The following is a 23222-nucleotide window of genomic DNA, read 5'->3' on the forward strand; positions in this document are numbered from 1 at the left end:
CCAGAGATAGTGTCACTACCACACCTTATACAAGTATCGGTCTGTCGTCGTCAGCCTTAACGTGCCAACATGAAGCCTGCGGTTGTCTTTCTGTTCTTCTTCCTCACAGCCTGCTATGGTGAGATAATTCTCTATTTTACTTATAAACGTGTATTGAAAAGAAACTGTGAAAGAGTAGTTCCTTAACAGAATTATTTATTCCAGTTTGGAGTCTTAGTGCGAACAGCTTTCTATATCAAATGGTTTATCTAATGAACTTGGGATAATTACTTATCTTATGTCGTTCATTGCGAAGAAGGTGTTGTTTAAGTTTAATTCATTTCCGTTCATCCTTCATTTTGTCGTTAAATTTGTAAAACTGAAATTCTTCGTTATCTAAATGTTGCCTGTCGCAAAGGTCAGCACAGCACGTCTGTAGACAGCGGCTAATCAATGTGTGGTAATGCCTGACAGTGAAGCGCTGCCATAACTATACACTGAATACATTAATTAATCACATGCTTTTATAAGAAAGGGTTCCTGCTAAGTTTGTTTAATCAAAGATGCTAGTTCTCATCTTATGTAGGGGCGTCCTCACTTTCCTGGTCTCTTGAGGGTTAAATGTACAACGTTGCTGATATGTCCTGGAAATCTTAATGTATATTGTCACTCATTGTCTCCACATATAAATGGTGTTCTTTTAGACGTTTACCAAATCTTCTCCCAGCTGATATCGCTTTATCCTCCGATAGCCTATATAAATTATCCATCAAAGCAGTAAAGCAATCAATTTCTTCAGCATTTAGTTGTTTGGAAAGGTGTGTATATGCAGTGATCTGGTGACATTGCAAGGAGACTGTTCGACATCTGATAGATGTTTTCGGTTAAAAAGTGGGTTTTTTTCCGCACGGTTACAAGTTGACCTGAATCATCAGGATGTACCTTGGGAACAGAATACAATGATTAAGCATATGAATGTAAAAATTGTATGAGTATCTAATTTTTATTTTATGAGGTAGGATCGTGCCCTGGTGACAAAACTATTGTTAACCGTATGTTTTGAAATCACTATGCACACTCCTGTTGTTATCTTCATGTTGACGACTAACTGAAATTAAAAACAACAAAAAAATAGAAAACTGCCGCGTCAAAAACATTAAAAAGGTATTAATCGAAATCGATAAACTGGGGATAAGATGAACAAAGGAAAGCTTTAAATGGAGACCCTTAATACAAGGCGAATAAGACAAGATGTTCCGGAAGAGTAGGCGTTTTCTGCTTCATCAAAGACATCTGCCATGCAAGTCTAGGTCAAATTCAAGCATTGTCATATCCTCATATTGAGAACAGGGGTGATGATGACGAACCGCACTAATGAACAAAATAAAATAAATGAAATAATAGGATGGGAGAAAAATAATCATCCCCTACCTTGAGAGTGTAACAGAGAAATCTCAAACCCAAAAAAATCACCCCGAGGGTTTGAGATTTCTCTGTCACACCCTCAAGGCAGGGGAAGATTATATTAATCACACAAAGAAATATCATATATCCAAATAAAATCACGATGACGATCATAAACCTTGTCAATAGTCGTCATTAACCTACATCTGTTGAAATCCATTCTTGTGTGTTTGTCTGTCAGCTGTCGACATCCATCACAGTAATCAAGATAATCGGAGCATCATCTTGAATACCGACAAGTTCACACCGTAGGATTGGGAAGTAGGGATGTTTCTGTCAAGAAAGCGAAAGTTAACACCCGGAAAATAGGATTCGTCCAGAATATCGTACAGCTTAGTATTGAAATATACATTTGACAAGAACACATAGATTTGTACATTTGTATGGTATGTAAATATCATGATTTCATATATCTTTTGTTAGAACAGATAAGCTCACTCTTCCCACAAACATACTGTATACTGGTTATATACAAACAGATACCCTTATTACCTTGAGATAGTATCTGTATTGGTAATTTACACATAAAAAACCCAGAACGATTCCCAGAAATAATCCGTTCAATGATTATGAACAATAAGATAACCTCAAATAAGCAAGATTAGGATGAGTATACTGCACATTAACATAGTTATAAGACTTTTGGGGGCTGCTTATTGCTTATTATAAAATTGTTTATAGAATTGTGTTAAACAAAGTCAGCTCGATGGCCAAAAATGTAAGGCATCATCTACCGACGACTGTACGATCGACTCAATATGGCTACGTGCCTTTTACATACACTTGACATCGTTTTACTTTTTTTTTAAATCATTATTGTAGGGTTTATCTTGGACAGTGTTACCAATAGGAAGGTTTGTTATGGAGAACTTGGCTGCTTCACAACAGACGCGCCATTCAATGGTCTCCAACGGCCGATCACTGTAGTGCCAGCCTCACCTGATGTCATTAAAACCCAGTTTCTCTTGTACACCAGGTCAGTTGGGCGACGTGTGGTGGGTTTGTATATATAGTATGATGTTAATTATAATACTACATATTTGTATTTAACTGACATTTGGTTCAGGCAGGGAACAGTTGTTTCTGTGTTGTAAACAGTACAATGATTAGTAAATAAATCCAGAGTTTAGAACGTTGAACGATAAACATAACAGTACACAAGTAAATTGTACGTAATAGAAAATTCCAAAACCACTCCTTAATATGTTAAGTTATGACGTAGTGCGCAGTATAGGATGTACCAATAAAGGTATTTTCACAATTAAATGTAAAGTTGGTACATGTATAGTATTAAGCATAGGATCATCATAGAACACAGCATAAATATTTTCTATCATTCATTTACATCAAAAATCGTATTTTGTCATCGGCTGTGACTTAACGCTCCATTTACCAAAAAAATAAATAAAAAATAAATCGCTATTTCTCATTGTAAGTACAGCCATGCACTTTAACAATAAGTGTCGTATGTATTTAGAGAAATGGAAACGGTTATATGAATATTAAAAGTATTGTTTATTCCGTCACGATGGTTAAATACTGTTTATAGTAATCTGTCAGCCAATATTAACCATTCGATCAATTTATAATAAAATACAACATTTGATATAGCGCCCTATCTAGCTAGCATAAGCCACTCTAAAGCGCTTTATAGTACAGAGATATACATATAATACAATTAGCATATGCATTACAATACAATTTTGAGGAATTCGCAGGAGCTGCCTTATCCGGCGCTAACTACTAGCCCTTTGCCACCTGACTAAAATCTCCCTATGTGTGTATGCCTGCGTGTGTGCTGGAGACTTGTTGTTCTGTTTGTAGTGTGACCGTGCTTCCAACGGCATCATTTATTGTGCCACCTCACTTGAATGCTACAGCCGTATACCGCAACATCCACCCCAGACCAATTTATACTCCACCTGGGTTGTTGGAGTTGTGTGGGCAGGAGAAAAACACTTTCTCTGAATATCCATGAGTACGACGACTTCGGGGATCAAACCCCGGCCGCCTGCGTGGAAGGCCGAGTGTTAACCACTCGACCAATCCGCCCATGTATTCAAATCCATACCCAATGTATTTTAAGTTTGGTCTGATTTGGTTTGGTTTGGTTTGGTTTAGTATTGTTTAACGTCCTTTCAACAGATATGGTAATTTAAGGACGCCCTCCCCAGAGTATCACGTCAAGTGCTAAACCAACAAGAATACTAGATATCATTAGCATCAGGAGTCACGTGATAAATTAAGTTAACATAGTTACGCAGTGAGCCTGCAAGGTCAGCGTAATTTATAAAAGCTCAGCCCGAAGCTTGCGTTCCCATCCATGTGATATTTCGTTGGAGTAATAATTGTGGTTGCGTATTATATAAAATATTGTTTATACTAACCAAATAACATCATGCTTCACACAGTATGATTCAATATTTTTCATCATTGTTATTGATCTGTCTTCGTAAATATTACATTTTTTCAACATCACAAAAGGCTTTATTTCGTTTGGTAAGTAAATGTATGTGAGTAAAACGCAGGTTTTACCTTTTGATAAAAAAAACACCTTTATATAAGTTGATAACGAAACGGAAAATACGAGCAAAACAATAGACAAAGCAGAGATATTAGTCTACTTCTTCACACTTTCAGATGTGAAATACCTTCCTTAGATTGTAAAATAAATTAAAAGATGTTTGCAGGTGATTCTAGTTTTCATGAATGAAACGCATTTTAATAGTTATACGCGTTGCACTTACTTTGAAGCTTTGATTTATCCATCAATTAGTTAGCGTAGATTGATCATAAACTGTCGATCACTTGTTAATCACTTCATTACCTCAAAATTGTATTGATTAATGTATATACTAATTGTATTAATTTTATATCTATGTACTGTAAAGCGCTTTAGAGTGGCTTATTCTAACTAGATAGGGCGCTTTATGAAATGTTGTATAATATCATATTTCAAAACAAACTTAACATGCACCTCTAGCCAATTAATGTAAGCTGACTATGTATGTTACATTGACAGAGACAGCCCTACGACGGCCGACGAGCAGGTGCTATTGTACTCCGACGCGTCGACCATACTCTCGTCCATGTACAGCGGTAGCAGACCAACCGCGTTCATCGTTCATGGCTTCACACACCACGGTCACCGCCAGTGGATCCTAAATATGAAACAAGCCCTCCTGAAGAAGGTTGGTGGTGCCCCTGCCCTATAAATTCACTAGTTTTGTATTGTGTAGCAAAATTTTGATGTAATCAAATCAGACGGTTAAAAATATTTCTATGCTTAAGCTTTAGAGCCAAAGTGATCTCTTTTGAGTATTGGCGAGAGCAAAGTATACACACTTTGCTTATTTCTGATTTGAAATTAAATATTAGATATTTGATATTCATACAATTAAGGCACCTTACCTTCTGTTTCAATAGTAATTTAGACCAAGAGTTTTACCTTAGCATCACCAATGAGTCATTGAGAGACCGAAACATCTTTAGCATTCTGTCTCTATTTCAAAATCATAAAGGTGTTATCACATGTGTATGTATCTTGCTCATCCTCCTGATGACCTCGGATTTTGTCTGAGAGAGAGAGTTTGGTTTAATTTTGTTTAACGTCCTGTTTACAGCTAGGGTCATTTAAGGACGTGCCTCCATGTGTGTAGTGTATGCGTGATTGCGTGTGTGTATGCAGGAGACCGGGTATGTTGGTGTTCTTGCCTTATTGTGATTGCGCGGATCTGTTACCGACTTTATAGTGCTATCTCAGTGAAATGCCATGCCGAAGGCACCCAGCACAGCATTCCACCCGGTCACATTATACTGACAACGGGTGAACTAGTTGTTGCAATTCCCGTTAAGCAGGGAATAATAACTACCATTTTTAAGGACTTAATGTATGTCCCGGCCTGGGCACAAAACCCATTGCCTTCCTCACCCGGGTAAACGCTCAACATTAAGACCAAAAGTGAGGTGTTGCCAAACAAGGCGCTAGGATATAAACAGTAGTTAGAAGTAGAAAGAAAGATAAAGATCCCAAATATTGCAATGGATGCAGCAGATTTATTGTTGTCGCTTTTGTGTCCCCAAATAGAGGTTACCAAAGCAAATCCCCAACTCTGCAGGGGGTTCCCATGCACATTAATCGCCTCCTACGACACATGCAGTGGGTAACAGCAGGTGCAATCTTTTCCCGATCCCCCACCTGCAGAGTTGGTCTGAGAGAGAACTGGAACAAGTTTCACTAAAGATTGTAAATTACTTAAAGTGGATGCAAAAAGACAAGACAGAGGCCTAGTGATTTACCAAATTCCATGTAACAGCTGCAACCTTTTCAAGTAAGCAACCCTATGAAACCGTTGACGACGACCAGTCAAGTATTTGCCCACGCAAAAGATAAGACCGACTTTCTAGAAAAAAAGAAGTTGTATAAATACGTGCATGAATTATCAACAATTAAAAACAAACACTGGGCGAAAATTTGAAACACGCCTAAAAGAACATGAAAACAAAAGTGGTAAAGATAAGGAATACCAATTCTTCTCAAAACACGCGAAAAACATCCGACAGTGTACAAGAGATAGGCTTGCCGTTGATAAACCACGCCAACACTCACAATCAGATCGTCGATTGGATATTGCCAAATTATTGAAACATAAACAGCATTTTAAAATAAGACAAAAGGGCTACGCTCGTCTATAGATGGGTTAAATGTCTATAAATGTCTGGCTGATCATGTACTGGCTTTTCTATCCGTTCAATCATAACTTACCGTCTGTCTATCAGAGGCCGTATTTATGAAACTGTATTTGTGCTCAAGCATGGATTCTGGGCTCAAACCCACATTCTTGCCGCAGGCTTAAAATCATGTTACACGGTCAAATAGTCGAGGTTAAACATAGCAAAGACTCCCAAATTCTTCCTGATATTTAAAAAATGTATTTTTTCATTAATTTATCACGGGAATAAAGAGTTGTGCTTGAGCACAAAATCTGTCTTTGAGCATGAGTACGGCTTCATGAATATAGGCCCAGGTCATGTGTTCAACAGACATGATCGATGTAATTGTACATTCGTGGTTGTTCTATGTACGCTCGGAATTAACCTCGAATGTATTGAGTATGATTTGAGAGTTAAATGAGGTTATGACATGCCCCTGTTTGCTAATTGTCCAACATCCGGTCGTAACACAATTGAGGTTTAGTACAATTGTGCCGGGAATGCACGAGAATGTGAGAGTTGTGTAGGCGGTATATATAACCAGTATACGGGTGTGGGCGTTATAAACATAACCGTTATACTTTACCCGACTTAATCAGGGGCTTTCCAATTCGTCATCGATTATATTTGTCTGCTCGTCGTGTATTTCAATTTATAACAAAGGCAATGAACGACAATATCCGTTATTGATATTTGCTCATCAAGATTGGTCGGTTACAAAGAGTATGATGATCTGACACAAGCCATGACAGCCAGTGTGAATCGTGATATCATGACAGGTATGGATATATATATATATGTGCCACTGACGTGGAGTGGCTGACGCGAAGCTCGTTATCTTACGACATATCCCTTAGTCTTTTACCCACGTTTGTTATAATGTCTTTACATCTGGGCACATCCGGGAAGTTACAATATTCAATAATTCCATGAGCATTACCGTTGCTTCCCTTTCTTACGCTACATTCAGACAGAAACACAAAGATCTGATAGACTTAATTTACATTTAGAAAAAAGTAGAAATGCATAGAATTACCTAGGACTTATTTCTGTTTGTTATGGCCGTTACCGACTGACTGAAAATTTACATCCTTTTATACATTTTTTTGTATATAAGACTTGTGTGAAATTTCCAAAAGTAAAATGCGAATGAGGAAAGAAATGACATGTGCATGACGGTCTTTGCTTCTCCAAATAACTCCATGTTATCGTTTGACTGTACAATTGTAAGACTTGCCACGTGGTAGCACTCCTGGGTGCGTTCGTATCTAGGTAACACCTAATTCGTATAAATGATATCATATCGAGAACAACGGCATCTGCGGTTTATACAAAGCGAACGCAGTTTGATCTCTGTATGCAATTAGAAGAATGTATCTGAAGTTGTGATTTCCTGACATGACCACTCGTCATTTACTGATACGAAACCAGACGAGTTAATATTTGTCAACATTTCATAGACATAGAGATTAACAGTCCATGTCGTTTTTACTTTGCATTGTGGGTAAGACGAAAAGGTCCGTGTAGTGCCAGATTTGAATATTGATAAACCGATACAATTCATTATCAACTTGCGATAACATTCCCCAATTAAACACATAACATTCATTTTAATTGAATATTTTCACTAAAATCTTGACATAACAATACTTAAATTTAAATATGACTGTTCATTTATTATTTCCTAAACTTTACAAAATTGATAAAATTTCAAGATTAATTCCCTATCATCTTACCATATAACGCTACTGATTGAATTTTATTTATCAATTCAGCATGATCTTGGCATAAATATAATAAGACAATTTCGTTATCGCTGGTTGTACTTCCATTTTGGAGGAGTGTATTTCCGGCTTTTTAACTCTCGTCCAAGGAACAATCGAACGTAACCACAGCATTTAATCCAATCAAAAAACAGCAAAGACGTTTCACCGTCATTTATCCTGTTACAAGTGCACGTGCTAGATATAGGTAACAGTTGTTTGAATGCATCCTGTAGGAGTAGATCCCGAAACCTCTGGCTTACTAGTCTTACGCCCTCACGAATGAGCTAAATAGAAAGTCTCCATAGTCGAGTCGGTAGGAAGCGGTACCAGGATAGCATATATATATGTTTGTATATATTCGATCTAGCTGCAGAAAAACATGAATGCCATCGCTGTGTTGTCCTGTTACAGACGAACATGATTTGTTTTAGAGGAATATTAACCTAATTGTGGTTGACTGGGGACATGGGGCGGGTATCCCCTATGCACAAGCCACCGCCAATACAAGGGTAGTTGGTGCAGAAACTGGCATGCTAATCAATCAACTCATCAGTGTCACCAACACATCTGCAGCAGACGTACACGTCATTGGCCATAGTCTCGGGGCCCACATCGCGGGGTACGCTGGGGACAGGGTGCAACACCTGGGACGGATTACAGGTAAGAAAATATCATATGTAATAAATATTATCACAAGTTGAAATAGGGTATTCGCAAAAACAGGGTCACTTTCAGACAAGAATAGAAATGACAGAAATAAATGGGATTATATAGACAAACACCCTGTTCAAGGTTGAAAAAGAAGAACAGGGGAGACAGTAGCAAAGATAAAACACATGAACGCAGGTGAAAAAAAGGGTAAATGAAGAAACAAGAAGAGTAGGCAAAAAAGAAAGGGCGATTGTAAGAAACAAATTCACAGGTAAAAAAGGCCTAAGTTAAAAACAGATAAACAGGCAAGAAACAAAAGCTAAGGTAAGAAACAAGATCACAGGCAAAAAAACATGCTCACAGTGAGAATTGGGAACGCATAGAAGAAATAAGTGCCACATGTAAAAACAGGAGCACAGCAAAAAAACAACAGATTAGGTAAGCGACATGGCCACGACCAATACGGAATCATAGACAAGGCACACTGTCACAGGAGAGACACAGGATCACACTTAAGACATAAGTATTGTCACAGACAAGACACAGGATCACACTAAAGACATAACTATTGTCACAGGCAAGTCACAGGATCACACTAAAGACATACTTATTGTCACAGGATCACACTTAAGACATACTTATTGTCGCAGGATCACACTTAAGACATTCGTATTGTCACAGACAAGACACCGGATTACACTAAAGACATAATTATCGTCCCAGGCAAGACACCGGATCACACTAAAGACATAAGTATTGTCACAGGCAAGACACAGGATCACACTAAAGACATAAGTATTGTCACAGACAAGACACATAATCACACTAAAGACATACGCATTATCACAGGCAAGACACAAGATCACACTAAAGACATACTTATTGTCACAGGATCACACTAAAGACATAAGTATTGTCACAGACAAGACACATGATCACACTTAAGACATACTTATTGTCACAGGCAAGACACAGGATCCCACTAAAGACATAATGATTGTCACAGTCAAGACACATGATCACACTAAAGACAAAATGATTGTCACAGGCAAGACACAGGATAACACTTAAGACATAAGTATTGTCACAGACAAGAAACATAATCACACTAAAGACATACGCATTATTAGAGGCAAGACACAGGATCACACTTAAGACATACTTATTGTCAGAGGCAAGACACAGGATCACACTAAAGATAAGTATTGTCACAGACAAGACACATAATCACACTAAAGACATAATGATTGTCTCAGGCAAGACACAGGATCACACTCAAGACATAAGTATTGTCACAGACAAGACACATAATCACACTAAAGACGTACGCATTATCACAGGCAAGACACAGGATCCCACTAAAGACATAATGATTGTCACATGCAAGACACAGGATCACACTAAAGACATTCTTATTGTCACAGGCAAGACACAGGGTCACACTAAAGACATACTAATTGTCACATGATCGCACTAAAGACATAAGTATTGTCTCAGGCAAGACACAGGATAACACTTAAGACATAAGTATTGTCACAGACAAAACACATCGTCACACTAAAGACATACGCATTATTACAGGCAAGTCACATGATCACACTAAAGACATAAGTATTGTTACAGACAAGACACATAATCACACTAAAGACATACGCATTATCACAGGCAAGACACGGGATCACACTAAAGACATCCTTATTGTCACAGGCAACACACAGGATCACACTAAAGACATAATGATGGTCACAGGCAAGACACAGGATCACACCAAAGACATACTTATTGTCACAGGATCACACTAAAGACATAAGTATTGTTACAGACAAGACACATAATCACACTAAAGACGTACGCATTATCACAGGCAAGACACAGGATCCCACTAAAGACATAATGATTGTCACAGGAAAGACACATGATCACACTAAAGACAAAATGATTGTCACAGGCAAGACACATAATCACACTAAAGACGTACGCATTATCACAGGCAAGACACAGGATCACACCAAAGACATACTTATTGTCACAGGATCACACTAAAGACATAAGTATTGTTACAGACAAGACACATAATCACACTAAAGACATACGCATTATCACAGGCAAGACATAAGATCACACTAAAGACATACTTATTGTCACAGGATCACACTAAAGACATACGCATTGTTACAGGCAAGACACATGATCACACTAAAGTCATAATGATTGTCACAGGCAAGACACAGGCTCACACTAAAGACATAATGATTGTCCCAGGCAAGACACAGGATCACACTAAATACATAATGATTGTCTCAGGCAAGACACATGATCACACAAAAGACATAAGGATTGTCACAGGAAAGACACAGGATCACACTAAAGACATTCTTATTGTCACAGGCAAGACACAGGATCACACTTAAGACATAAGTATTGTCACAGACAAAACACATCGTCACACTAAAGACATACGCATTATTAGAGGCAAGACACAGGATCACACTTAAGACATACTTATTGTCACAGGCAAGACACCGGATTACACTAAAGACATAATTATCGTCCCAGGCAAGACACCGGATCACACTAAAGACATAAGTATTCTCACAGACAAGACACATGATCACACTAAAGACAAAATGATTGTCACAGGCAAGACACAGGATAACACTTAAGACATAAGTATTGTCACAGACAAGACACAGGATCACACTAAAGACTTCCTTATTTTCACAGGCAAGACACAGCATCACACTAAAGACATACTAATTGTCACATGATCGCACTAAAGACATAAGTATTGTCTCAGGCAAGACACAGGATCACACTAAAGACATACTAATTGTCACATGATCACAATAAGACATAAGTATTGTCTCAGGCAAGACACAGGATCACACTTAAGACATAAGTATTGACTCAGGCAAGACACAGGATCCCACTAAAGACATAATAATTGTCACAGGCAAGCCTCAGGATCACACTAAAGTCATAATGATTGTCACAGGCAAGACACAGGATCACACTAAAGACATGTTGATTGTCACAGGCAAGACACAGGATCACACTAAAGACATAATGATTGTCACATGATCACACTAAAGACATAAGTATTGTCTCAGGCAAGACACAGGATCACACTAAAGACATGTTGATTGTCACAGGCAAGAAACAGGATCACACTAAAGACATAATGATTGTCACAGGCACGACACAGGATCACACTAAAGACATAATGAGTGTCACAGGCAAGACACATGATCACACTAAAGCCATACGCATTATTACAGGCAAGACACATGATCACCCTAAAGACATACGCATTATTACAGGCAAGACACAGGATCACACTAAAGACAAAATGATTGTCACAGGCAAGACACAGGATCACACTAAAGACATACTAATTGTCACATGATCACACTAAAGACATAATTATTGTCTCAGGCAAGACACAGGATCACACTTGAGACATAAGTATTGTCACAGGCAAGACACATGATCATACTAAAGACATAAATTTTGTATCAGACAAGTGACAGGATCACACTAAAGACATAAGCATTGTCACAGACAAGACACAGGATCACACTAAAGACATACTTATTGTCACAGACAAGACACAGGATCACAGACGGTACAAGTGCACTATTTGGCTGTACCTCGGGTACCACTACCAGATTCAGACCAATACCGCAAAGATCAAGGTCACGACGAGGGTTTAAAAGAAAACTATGTTAACTTTGCTACTTTTTTTTTTATTAAATCATAGTTGGATTCACTTGCACGGGCGTGTCACAACAACAGATAGTAGGTCAAACATTTCTAAAAAGCAAAAAAAAAAAAAAAACATTCTTTTGTTTTGGGTAAATTTTCATAGACGGAAAGTGTGTTGGATAACTCTCAGGTACGTTCTCCAAAGGTCACCTTCTAAATTTCTAATAATTATTTCATGCCATTATGGTTGTTGACTTTGCAACTGAACTACCGGTCCCGGCGGTTGGCTAGTGACCTTGTAGCTGGAATTTATCCAGACAAGATTATCCAGAAATACTGGTTTAAGGGTAAATTATCTGTTTATCCAAATGGTTTGAAATTGTATCATTATACAGGGGTTATTGGCACCTTCCCTCTATCAAAACAACTCAGACACAGATTTTAATTATTTTTCTCGTTAGGACCACCGATGATCCTGTATAGATGAGATGGCTATATGGTGCAACAAAACTTTCTTTCTTTTGCTTTTCGTATTTACATGCTGTTTTTTCGAAAAGCTTCATCCTTTTTCATAAAGGCTAAGTTTGTTTTGAACACAAACAGGAATTGAAAACCTATTTTGCAAGGTTTCACAAAACGTCTGTTTCCTTTGTCTGACAACGAGTGTAAACGACGACTCTAAACCGCTGAAAACAACTCACTACGCCACAGTGTGCCGAATCAGTAAAGTCAGCTGTCAAAAATTATAGAGACAATTCGCCTAATAACATTCTCATACTGCAGTTCCACCCCTTATCTTATTCCGAATACTTCCTTTTTCGTATTTCTAGTAAATATCACAGACAGGAGGCCGTATAACTAGCAATGTCAAATCTTATCAGCACAATGTCTTCTAAACGATTGCAATTTCTATGAAACTGCATGTGTCTTAACAACGCCTCATATTGGGGACAAAGCCGTACATAAGTATGCTTATATTTGTGACGACGTTTCAAGTTTTAGGAAACGATTAAGCAACCTAGCAACATATGTCTACGTCTTTTTGTCGCCAACAAAATGACAATCTTTAGTACAGAGGTCATCGTCGTATTACCAATCCCAATTACCGTTCTCCTGTGAATCCGGCTCTGACGCCATAACACGAGCTAGTAATTAACACTGCGACATTTACAACACCTGTTCACGGTGCCAGGGACCGGCAAAGCAATCGTAAACCTCATACGTTCTTGATGACTATGGAACTTTCATAAATGAACCACATTAGTGCGAGGTGCGAGATGATTTTCCTTTACGTGGTAAACCTATCGATGTTGATAGAACGAAGTATTGTCCTTGCTGCAAAACTAGGCCACTTCAAAAAAAAAACAGCGCCATCTAATTGTCGAATGAGTCTTCTGTAAACAATTAGTGTTTTGTTGAACCTTTAGAAATAATGAGTTGGATTGGGAAAAAATGCGGTAGTAAGGACATTTTTTGTATACGTATGTGGAAATATTTTAAAAAGCTATTAGCCAAATTAATCTCAATTTTGCAACTTTAAAGATTGTATAAGATAATTGATAAATAATAAAAGGTACTTTCTATGTTGTAAAATATCATATTTTTATATGATTTCTTAGATAAACTTTTTGTCATAAATTAGTTATTTCATGAAAAGAAATAAGAAAATCTCAAATAAATTACTTTATAAATTAATTGTTCTTGATAAGATATCTGATGATACTATTTATATCAGATATCTTATATTTTTTATATAAGAAATTTTATTAATACATCGTATTAGATATTGGTATATTATACAAAAGATATATATATATATATAATTTTAGGATCGACATTGCTCCTTGAATGCGAGCTGTTGCAATGTTAAGCTGGCTTGCGATTAAAAAAGATCAATATTTAACTTCAGGATTGTTATTTTATAAATTTCAGTATTTCCGTTGTGTACAACCCAAAACTAGGGACACTCGTCCAAGGCCAAACAAATGAAAATATTTACATTTATAATTTGGAAACTCTCATGCAAGTATAAGACTCGTGCGCAATACATTTCTCTTTGTTAACAAATATACACGCAAAATGTATGTGTAGGATATCAAAATAGTGTACTTTAAGGATGTACTCTTCTGAGGTTTCAGTCACGTTCAAGTCTCGTTTTGATCTGGTGTAACGGGTTTTTGTAATATTTATCCAATTATGATAGGTTTAATAGCAAACACACATCTGAAAAACATGTCAAAAAACTAGATGTATGTTGTGTGTAGAACATTTTTTAAAAGAATTTGAAAGAAATGATCAATTTGGCGGCCATTTTGAAAAAGTGTATTTTTGTGAATTTCTTGCGCTTCACAAAGGGCAATTTACCATTTTTTACACTAGATTGATCACTTAAATTGTCATTGTGTCACCATTTTTAAATGTAGCAGGTTCAATTTTGCTGTACAACTTTATAATGTTCAATATGATTAAAATAATATGCCAAAAGGTGGAAAGTTATATATTATTGGTATTTTTTTTCACATATTAGGGTAACTGAAGCACTTTTGATTTTTGACCCCGAAAAAGGTGAAAAATAACACAAATAATATGGGACAAAAAAAGAAGCACACATACCCCCCATTTTTGTGGCTGTTTTAGAAAGAGAAAAACATTTTCTTTTTTATTCATTGAATACCAAAAAAAGTTTAATACAGGATTTTTTTTATATCAAGCGTTTAATCTGCAAAAAATGGTGAAAAAATGTGCATTTTTCAATAAAAAATAAGGGGTAGGGGTAACTAAAATCGCATTTCTGAGTAAAATGAATAAGATTAAGAAATTTTACTTCCATAATTTAAAAGATAATATTTTTTTTATTAATTCTACAAACATTCATACATATCTGATAACACACTTGGAAGAAATTGTATGAATTTGTTCTGCAAATGGTCAAAACCCGAAAATTCACCTAAAATCACCTATTGTGTTAAATTGGTATCTTTGACAGATCATAGCACAAAAACGAGCACACGGACATATATTTCTTTTTGCATTTTCTACTATGCCATTATCTCCCTTTTCCAAAAATCAATATAAGAAAAAAAGTTTAATACGGGAAAAATTTGACTTCTCAGAGGTGTACATCCTTAAGCTTCTTATATTCAATTTTATATCAAAGCTGTACAGTGTACTGAAATATCAATTTATTTTCAAACGAATATTTGTGTTATACGGTGTTACTTTAGAGTTGAGATCGGTAATTGGAGGCCAGTTTCACGCCTCGGTTTCTTTTTTTTATGTTTTGTTTTTGTTTTTTGTTGTATATACATTTCTCAGTTTGTTTAATATTCACGGGAAAATCATTATAACCAGTATTCAAGCATGTGATACTTAATGTTATAGACATAGTTTACTTATGTTGTGGAGTAAGTTTCGATTGAAGGTTTCCTGAATGCCCTTTAAACATGATTATTATGATCGAATATTTTTTTTTTTTATATCAATCGGTAAAAATATCCAAATTTTGTTATATATCTTTAAAAAAATAAGGACAATTTATTATTTTGTTAAATTGAAACGCAGTATCGTTAATTTAGACTTTTGCTCTATCAGACCAATTTCGATTTTCTTCAAAATTTAAAAATCTTTTAAGTAGAAGTGCCTTTCAACTAACTTAACTTTAACGGATTTTTTCATAGCATATCTTTTTGAAATCTGATGTTGTATAGCTAAATTTATTCTCGTGTTATACTCTTATCTGCAACTTTATGTCGGAATGCATTTTGTATCTTTTATGATTTGATTTTTTTTATATACATCAATGTAACTTATTAATGGGAAACTAGTGCAGTTTGTGCTGTATATGTTTTCATCTGATGACAAAAATGTGTTCACTGATTCCCTTAAATGATCTATGAAGGTCTTGACCCCGCCGACCCCTACTTCCAAGGAGGCGATCCAATCATTCGACTAGATGCTACGGATGCCGACTTCGTTGACGTCATACACACCGACGCCTCCAGTATTTTGGAGCTCGGAATGGGGTCCATTCAACAGATGGGTCACGTGGACTTCTACCCCAATGGCGGAAAGGACCAGCCCGGATGTGACGCAGGCTTGCTGGGAAAGGTGTCCCACACTGTCTGGAACGCCGTCTCACAACTCGACCTCTATGGTAAAACTACATTACTACGAGAGTATAATGGGTGGTAGTTATTGCTTCTATTGATTCAGTTGAGTTAATTAATAGAAAATTGATAGAAGATGCTAACCGAATGCTGAAAATATGCTATTAAAATTGACGAGATTTGAAAAAAGGTAAGGTCACATTATAACAAAAAATGGGATAGTTATTTTTTTCATGAAAAACAAATGTTATGTTGTTTGTGTGACACATCAGAGATCTATTGCATGAAGCTCTGAGAATGGTGGGATTTCTGACAGGAACAAAAAATCAAACAGCATGCGCAGTCGTCTTATAATACTTGTGCCTAAATACAGTGTGGGACCGCGTACAAATTGAATATTTTAGCATATGTAAAACTATAACCTGGGTATTGCATACCGAAAAAAAAAAAACTTTTCATAGCAAAAAACAAGGAGGTATATAAATATTGCACGTGTAAAAGATGATACCGGCAATTCAACAAGAATTAATCAGGATTGAATCCGATAAAGGGTGCTGTCACAGGCCAATCACAAGCACGTGGACCTGATAACTTGGGCCTAACCTTACGTATTCACGTTTTTATACACGTTTTTAGGGATAAGATCAATTATCGATAAAAACAAAAACAAACAAAAATCTATCTCCAATGATAATTAAGGTGGCGTTTTTACTGAAATAACTCTGAAAACCTGATTTATGTCCACGTATAGCTGTAACAGATTACCAATTCCCTGTCGTCACAACCTATAGGTAAATAATATCAATACATCACACCTCTTATGGTGATAACTATTCTTAACTGACCAGTGCCTACGTCATAACACTATCAGTACTACAGATGTACTTAAAATTGTCAGTAAATAATTGATGTCACCAAGCGTTTACCCCGTGACCACTGTCCAGACACTAAAGTAAGGTCATTCGGCCTTGCAACAAATGTAGCTGTCCTGAGGATAGCGACACTGTACACAGCCTATGGCATTGCTAGTTTAGCTATGCCACGTGTTGAGCTATTATTAATCTGTGCATACTGTTTGCTCGTTACATCTACGATCACATAGATAATGATTCATGTTTGGTTTCAGGATTTTCTATCCCAGGTCAAGTGATGAAGACAATGTTATTTTTCTGCAGGCGATCATGTAGGATTCGTATTCGTACAGTATTTCTGATGTGAAGATTGAAACAGTCAAGGGCGAATATTTCTCTGGACCAAATTAAACCAGTACTTTGCCATTTGATAGATAGTGTTGAAGACGTGACATAAAACTTCAACAAAAAAAGTTTAAATTTGGGGTATTTTTAATAAATCAGAAAGTGGCTGCTTCTGACCAGAATCAATTGCTCCTGTTCTTGCATGTTTTCGTGTTGATATTCGTTCGTTTGTCTTTTCAGCTGGAGAAGCTACCGTCGCGTGCAGTCATGAGCGCTCGTACGAACTGTTCACGGAGTCGATTTCTAGTTCGTGCCCATTCAAAGCGTATCCTTGCACGAGCGCTGCTGAATTTGACCTCGGTCACTGTCTGAGGTGTCATGGCGACGAATGCTCCGAAATGGGTTACAATTCTATCAACTTCGCCGCACGGGGATCTCTGTACCTTCAAACACAGGCTAACGCACCGTTCTGCAGTAAATATTTGTTTCCTACGTTATCAAATTTAAAATGAGGAATGCAATAACGGAATGTTTTCATCACACATCTTATAACGTAATTCAAATATGTAGTACAGTTACACATTACCCTGTTCGTCAAACGGCCAGCATACAACCAATCAAGTGATTTCTGACATGAAGATATGAGTGTGTTAGAATTATAAACATTGTTCTGAAAGGTATTCCAGTAGTTCATGACACGATGTAAAAGGATATGTATTAAAATGTTCAGTCAGCTTCCTTTCTTTAAATGTTTGAATGATTGCCGCCTCTTTTCTGTTTCACTCCATTGGAATATGAATGAGTTAGCGACTTCCGGGTCATATTCATTTAAAGAATGTCACTCCTATACGTTTGTCGGTATTCTAAATACTAATAATATCTCCTTGTACGTCTGATCATTCATTCCTTGTATTTTTGTGTACCTCTTCTTTGAGCACTCAATTTTAACTACATGTATGCTGTTTTGAAAAATCATGTTCCATACACTGGTTCCATTTTCCAAATGCGATTTCACTAGAACTGTGTTGAGAACTCCAAATAGATATTTGCCCATGTATGTATAAGTTCGCCGAATTGCAACCATGATCCTGTTTACTTCACTGAAGATTGTAATAGTAAGTCCGATGGGTTTAAGTTTGTAATTAAAGTAAGGTCCTTCTATCTGCCGATGTTTTTGAGAACTACATTTATTCCCGCGGTGTATCCTTATATACTCGTGGTGTTTTCTTATACGAACACGCTGCTGACTAATTCTGTGATGGACGATTGCTTTATTTGTGTCACTATCAGCTACTCGTAAATGCCCGTTTTCTCTGAAATTTAACTCTGCGATTTCTGTTCCAAATTTAGATTTGGAGCTTGCTTTCCAGATTTTGGGGGATTTTTTCCCCGTACCTATTTCTTTTGCAATGGCTGTTTTTCTTTCCTTCTCTATTGTTTTCTCTATTTTCACACTAACGACTTACCATTGTTCTTAGCTCTCAAATAGAACTGGTGTTTTTGCCACTGTAGTATCTATGTATTATGTGACGCTCAGTGTTTCTTTCTGATGGCTCCAACGGTATGGTAGTGGAAGTCTTTGGGCCCCCACCCCCCACCTTTTTTTCTATAGCGGTTGTAGTCGGTTTAGAAATTCTTGATATTTAGATTCTGTGTCAGTACCATTTTTAATTCTTCATCTATTGCCGCATAATAACCTTTGTAGTAATCAAATTTGATGCTTTCATTTTGTTTTGTTAGTCGTTCGTTTAAAATTGAAGTAAAATAAGATTTTGTATGGTTACCTTTCTGAATGTCTGTAACGTACATTTCGTTAGTAATAATAAAATCTAAAATGCTCGGTACAATATAGGCTCCTATTATTATAGGGTGTGTGTGATATATGTTGAAAAAGTCGTTAACTACCCTCATACGCTTTCCCTTAAATTATTTTGATTCATTTATTTTTGTCCCTTTGCCGCAGTCAGTAGTTTAACTTTTTAGGTTAAAGTCTCACTTAAAATATAAATGGGCTCTTTTCATATATCGGTAGTTTGCAAGCATGTTACATAGCTCCATGTTCCAGTCTGAAGGACGAGCTGTTCAGTATCTATGGACATATCATAACCTTCCCTTCTAACACTTGCTTTGTTTACCTCGCTTTATCGGATTGTTTTTACCATGTCTATGATATCAATATGTTGCATTGTGCTAAACACTTCAGCTTCTCTGTTTCGTTTATAGGGATGTCTGTTTTTGTAAACACATTTTGAGTGTTTCTATCAGTATTAAAGTTGATGGAGAAGCGAGGCCTTACCGACCATCACATTTACTTGTCCTCAGATTGTGTTCTGTAGCCTGCTACTTACTGGTTTCTTTTGTTTGCTGTTGTGGTTTTTTTTTGTGAATATTGATCTGTTAAAGCCCGAAGATGACAATTCTTTTCTATGAGGATCTTTTGAAATCTCAATCACGTGTTGGTGCATGTGAGGCGAAGTCATTTTCCATGTGAGCTGGATTCAAGATAGGACCCTGTGTCCAGTTCACATGTTCCTTGCAGTCGGTGTTTTCACGGTTTTTCTGTGATACCTCCAGGCTAGATTACTCGTATTTAGCTATTTACCCAATTTTTCCAGTGGTTCTAGCAGCCATACATTCCCTTCACAAATTTCTGACATGAATATATTTATATTTCTTATATGATTTCCAAAAAAAAATACCTTCACAGATTTTAACTTTTCCTTAACAAATTCTATTATGAACAAAACAATCTTTCTTCACAGATTACCACTACCAACTTAACGTGACGGGGAAGAATAACATGGATGGTGTAGTGACTGCAGTACTGCAGGGTCAAAACGGCAACTCGAGCCCAATCAAATTGATGACGTACGTGTCGTGGTATACTGGTCACACTGATGAGTACATGTAGTGGTTAATCATTAGTATTATAGTGGTATAAAGAGCGTGTTCAATTTCTTAATCACCCTATTGTACCGTCATAGATACTAATAAGCTGTTCGTTTCGTACACATAATTTTTTAACATAATTTCATTTGATGTTAGCCCAACGATATAAAACCTCCACGAATGAACATGGATGCGTTCCTCGAACGTTATTTGGTGATCCGTGTTATCGCATCAGGGCAGAGGTCAATACTTAAGAATTTTTCTAACCAAACCGTTTTACGGAAAATAAAATGCTTATGTTTTCATCAGTTATTGAAAAACATCTTCCAAATAATATTGTCAAATGTACCTATTTATTAATATTCTGACATGATGTTAAACTACAGCGACAACGAGGTCCACACGCAGGGTCACACAATCTCAAAGTTCATCAAGATAAAAGAGGATATCGGAGAGATTGTGGCTGTAGCCATGCAGTACGACAAAACGTCTAGCGTACTGACAGGCTGGGCGTATCCAGAGGACTGGCTCCTAATGGGGGTTTCCCTCATGGACGGTTCTACCCAGCAATTGTAAGTAAGCCCGGCGGAAGGGGTCACCTTCTGAATCTTTCCCATTAAAGATTCGACCGTACTTGTAATAAAGGTAATGATGAGCGTATGATCTTTCAGGATATAAGGGGGTAGTCTCTGCTGGGTGATTTCTTTATAGCCACGGTTATCTCTATTGAGTAGTGGCACTGTTGATTAATTGACTGGTTTAGGCACCCTGCTCAACCTTCTGTTTCAACTTTGGTTGAGACCAGTGTACATTTCTACCATTTTGGTTCCAGCGTTACATTTCTGTGCCGTGTCATTCAATTTTGTCATACAGTATCGATTTCCAAACTTTATTGGAGGAATTACATGTGTATGTCTATGATTTCGAGCTCACATACATGACAATATATACGATATCACAGCTGGAGTACATTACCAGGAAAGTCGAATTACTGATCCTTTCAAATAACAAACCCAGCTCATTAAATCTAAATCGCCGACAGGAAACATCCATGAATGCGATTTCTATTCGGCTCTGTTTAAGGGTCAAATACTGGGACCAACTGCTGATCACCTAAAGTAATGGTCTAATAGGCGCTAGCAGCTATAACGATCTACTCACTAATGATCTAATAGGCGCTACCAACTAAAACGATCTACTCACTAATGATCTAATAGGCGCTACCAGCTATAACGATCTACTCACTAATGATCTAATAGGCGCTACCAGCTATAACGATCTACTCACTAATGATCTAATAGGCGCTACCAACTATAACGATCTACTCACTAATGATCTAATAGGCGCTACCAACTATAACGATCTACTCACTAATGATCTAATAGGCGCTACCAACTATAACGATCTACACACTAATGATCTAATAGGCGCTACCAACTATAACGATCTACATACTAATGGTTTGATAGGCACTACCAACTACCGATCACAAAACGAATGGTCTAAAAGGCGCTACCAGCTATAACGATCTACACACTAATGGTCTAATAGGCGCTACCAGCTGTAACGATCTACACACTAATGGTCTAATAGGCGCTACCAACTACCGATCACAAAAGTAATGATCTAATATGCGCTACCAACTATAACGATCTACACACTAATGATCTAATAGGCGCTACAAATACCGATCACAAAACGAATGGTCTAATAGGCGCTACCAACTAACGATCTACACACTAATGATCTAATAGGTGCTACCAACTACCGATCTACACACTAATGATCTAATAGGTGCTACCAACTACCGATCTACGCACTAATGATCTAATAGACGCTACCAACTATAACGATCTACACACTAATGTCCTAAAAGGCGCTACCAGCTGACGATCTACACACTAATGATCTAATATGCGCTACCAACTACCGATCACAAAACTAATGGTCTAATAGGCGCTACCAACTACCGATCTATCAACTACTGGTCACCAAAATAATGATCTAATAGGCGCTTAAAACTACTAATCATCCCACGTATGATCCTATATGCGCTACAAACTACCGATGTCCAAACTTATGGTCTAGTAGGCGCTAACAACTACCGATCACAAAACTGATTATCTAATAGGCGCTTCTTACAACTGATCGTCCAACTTATGGTCTAAAATGCGCTCCCAACTACCGATTAAACGGGGTATAATGTGTGCTACCAAACTGATTGTCTTATAGGCGCAACCGACCCTAAATCATCCAACGACATACGTTTGATCTATCTAGGAATCGCTTTCTAAATTTCTAGCGATTATAACTCGAAAATACTAACCCTTTTTCAATAAAACACTTGATCTCAACAGTGTATTTTTCCATATTGTATTGATGCAAATAGATCAGGTTCGTCCCGTTTCATTTTTGAATGCTGTTTGGCGATTATTCTATATCAATTCAACACAATCTAACCACTCGTTGATCGCCTTGCTACTGCGCTAAGTCATCAAGGAAAAATTGAAAACAGTTTTTTCTTCTTCTTTTCTTTTTTAAATACTTCTCTATAGTTTTAATGTCTCGTTTTATTATTCCCAGGTCGTCTTTCTGCGGCTATGGTAAGACTGTGACCAACCATAAAGCCATCAGCATGGGTCTTTCAGGCACCTGTTAGAGCATACAACGTGTTACACTTCGACTACAATAAACATGTTCATACTTTAATCATTGTGTTTGTTTTTACTATAAAACCGGGCTTCACTTCGAAA

General features: G+C 37.1%; 1 protein-coding gene across 1 annotated transcript; it reads left to right on the forward strand.

The window, feature by feature from the left end:
- The first annotated feature begins 3 nt into the window (after positions 1-3).
- LOC110454418 (pancreatic lipase-related protein 2-like) lies at positions 4-23178 on the forward strand. The gene is made up of 9 exons (XM_021503906.1): positions 4-118; positions 2266-2419; positions 4466-4634; positions 8354-8582; positions 16177-16431; positions 17821-18054; positions 20343-20448; positions 20856-21041; positions 23053-23178. The coding sequence occupies exons 1-9, from the start codon at positions 70-72 to the stop codon at positions 23126-23128; spliced, it is 1458 nt and encodes a 485-aa protein (XP_021359581.1). The 5' UTR covers positions 4-69; the 3' UTR covers positions 23129-23178.
- Positions 23179-23222: the final 44 nt, after the last annotated feature.

The sequence above is a fragment of the Mizuhopecten yessoensis genome, unplaced genomic scaffold (genome assembly GCF_002113885.1).
Source record: "Mizuhopecten yessoensis strain PY_sf001 unplaced genomic scaffold, ASM211388v2 scaffold7833, whole genome shotgun sequence".
NCBI classification, from domain to species: Eukaryota; Metazoa; Mollusca; class Bivalvia; order Pectinida; family Pectinidae; genus Mizuhopecten; species Mizuhopecten yessoensis.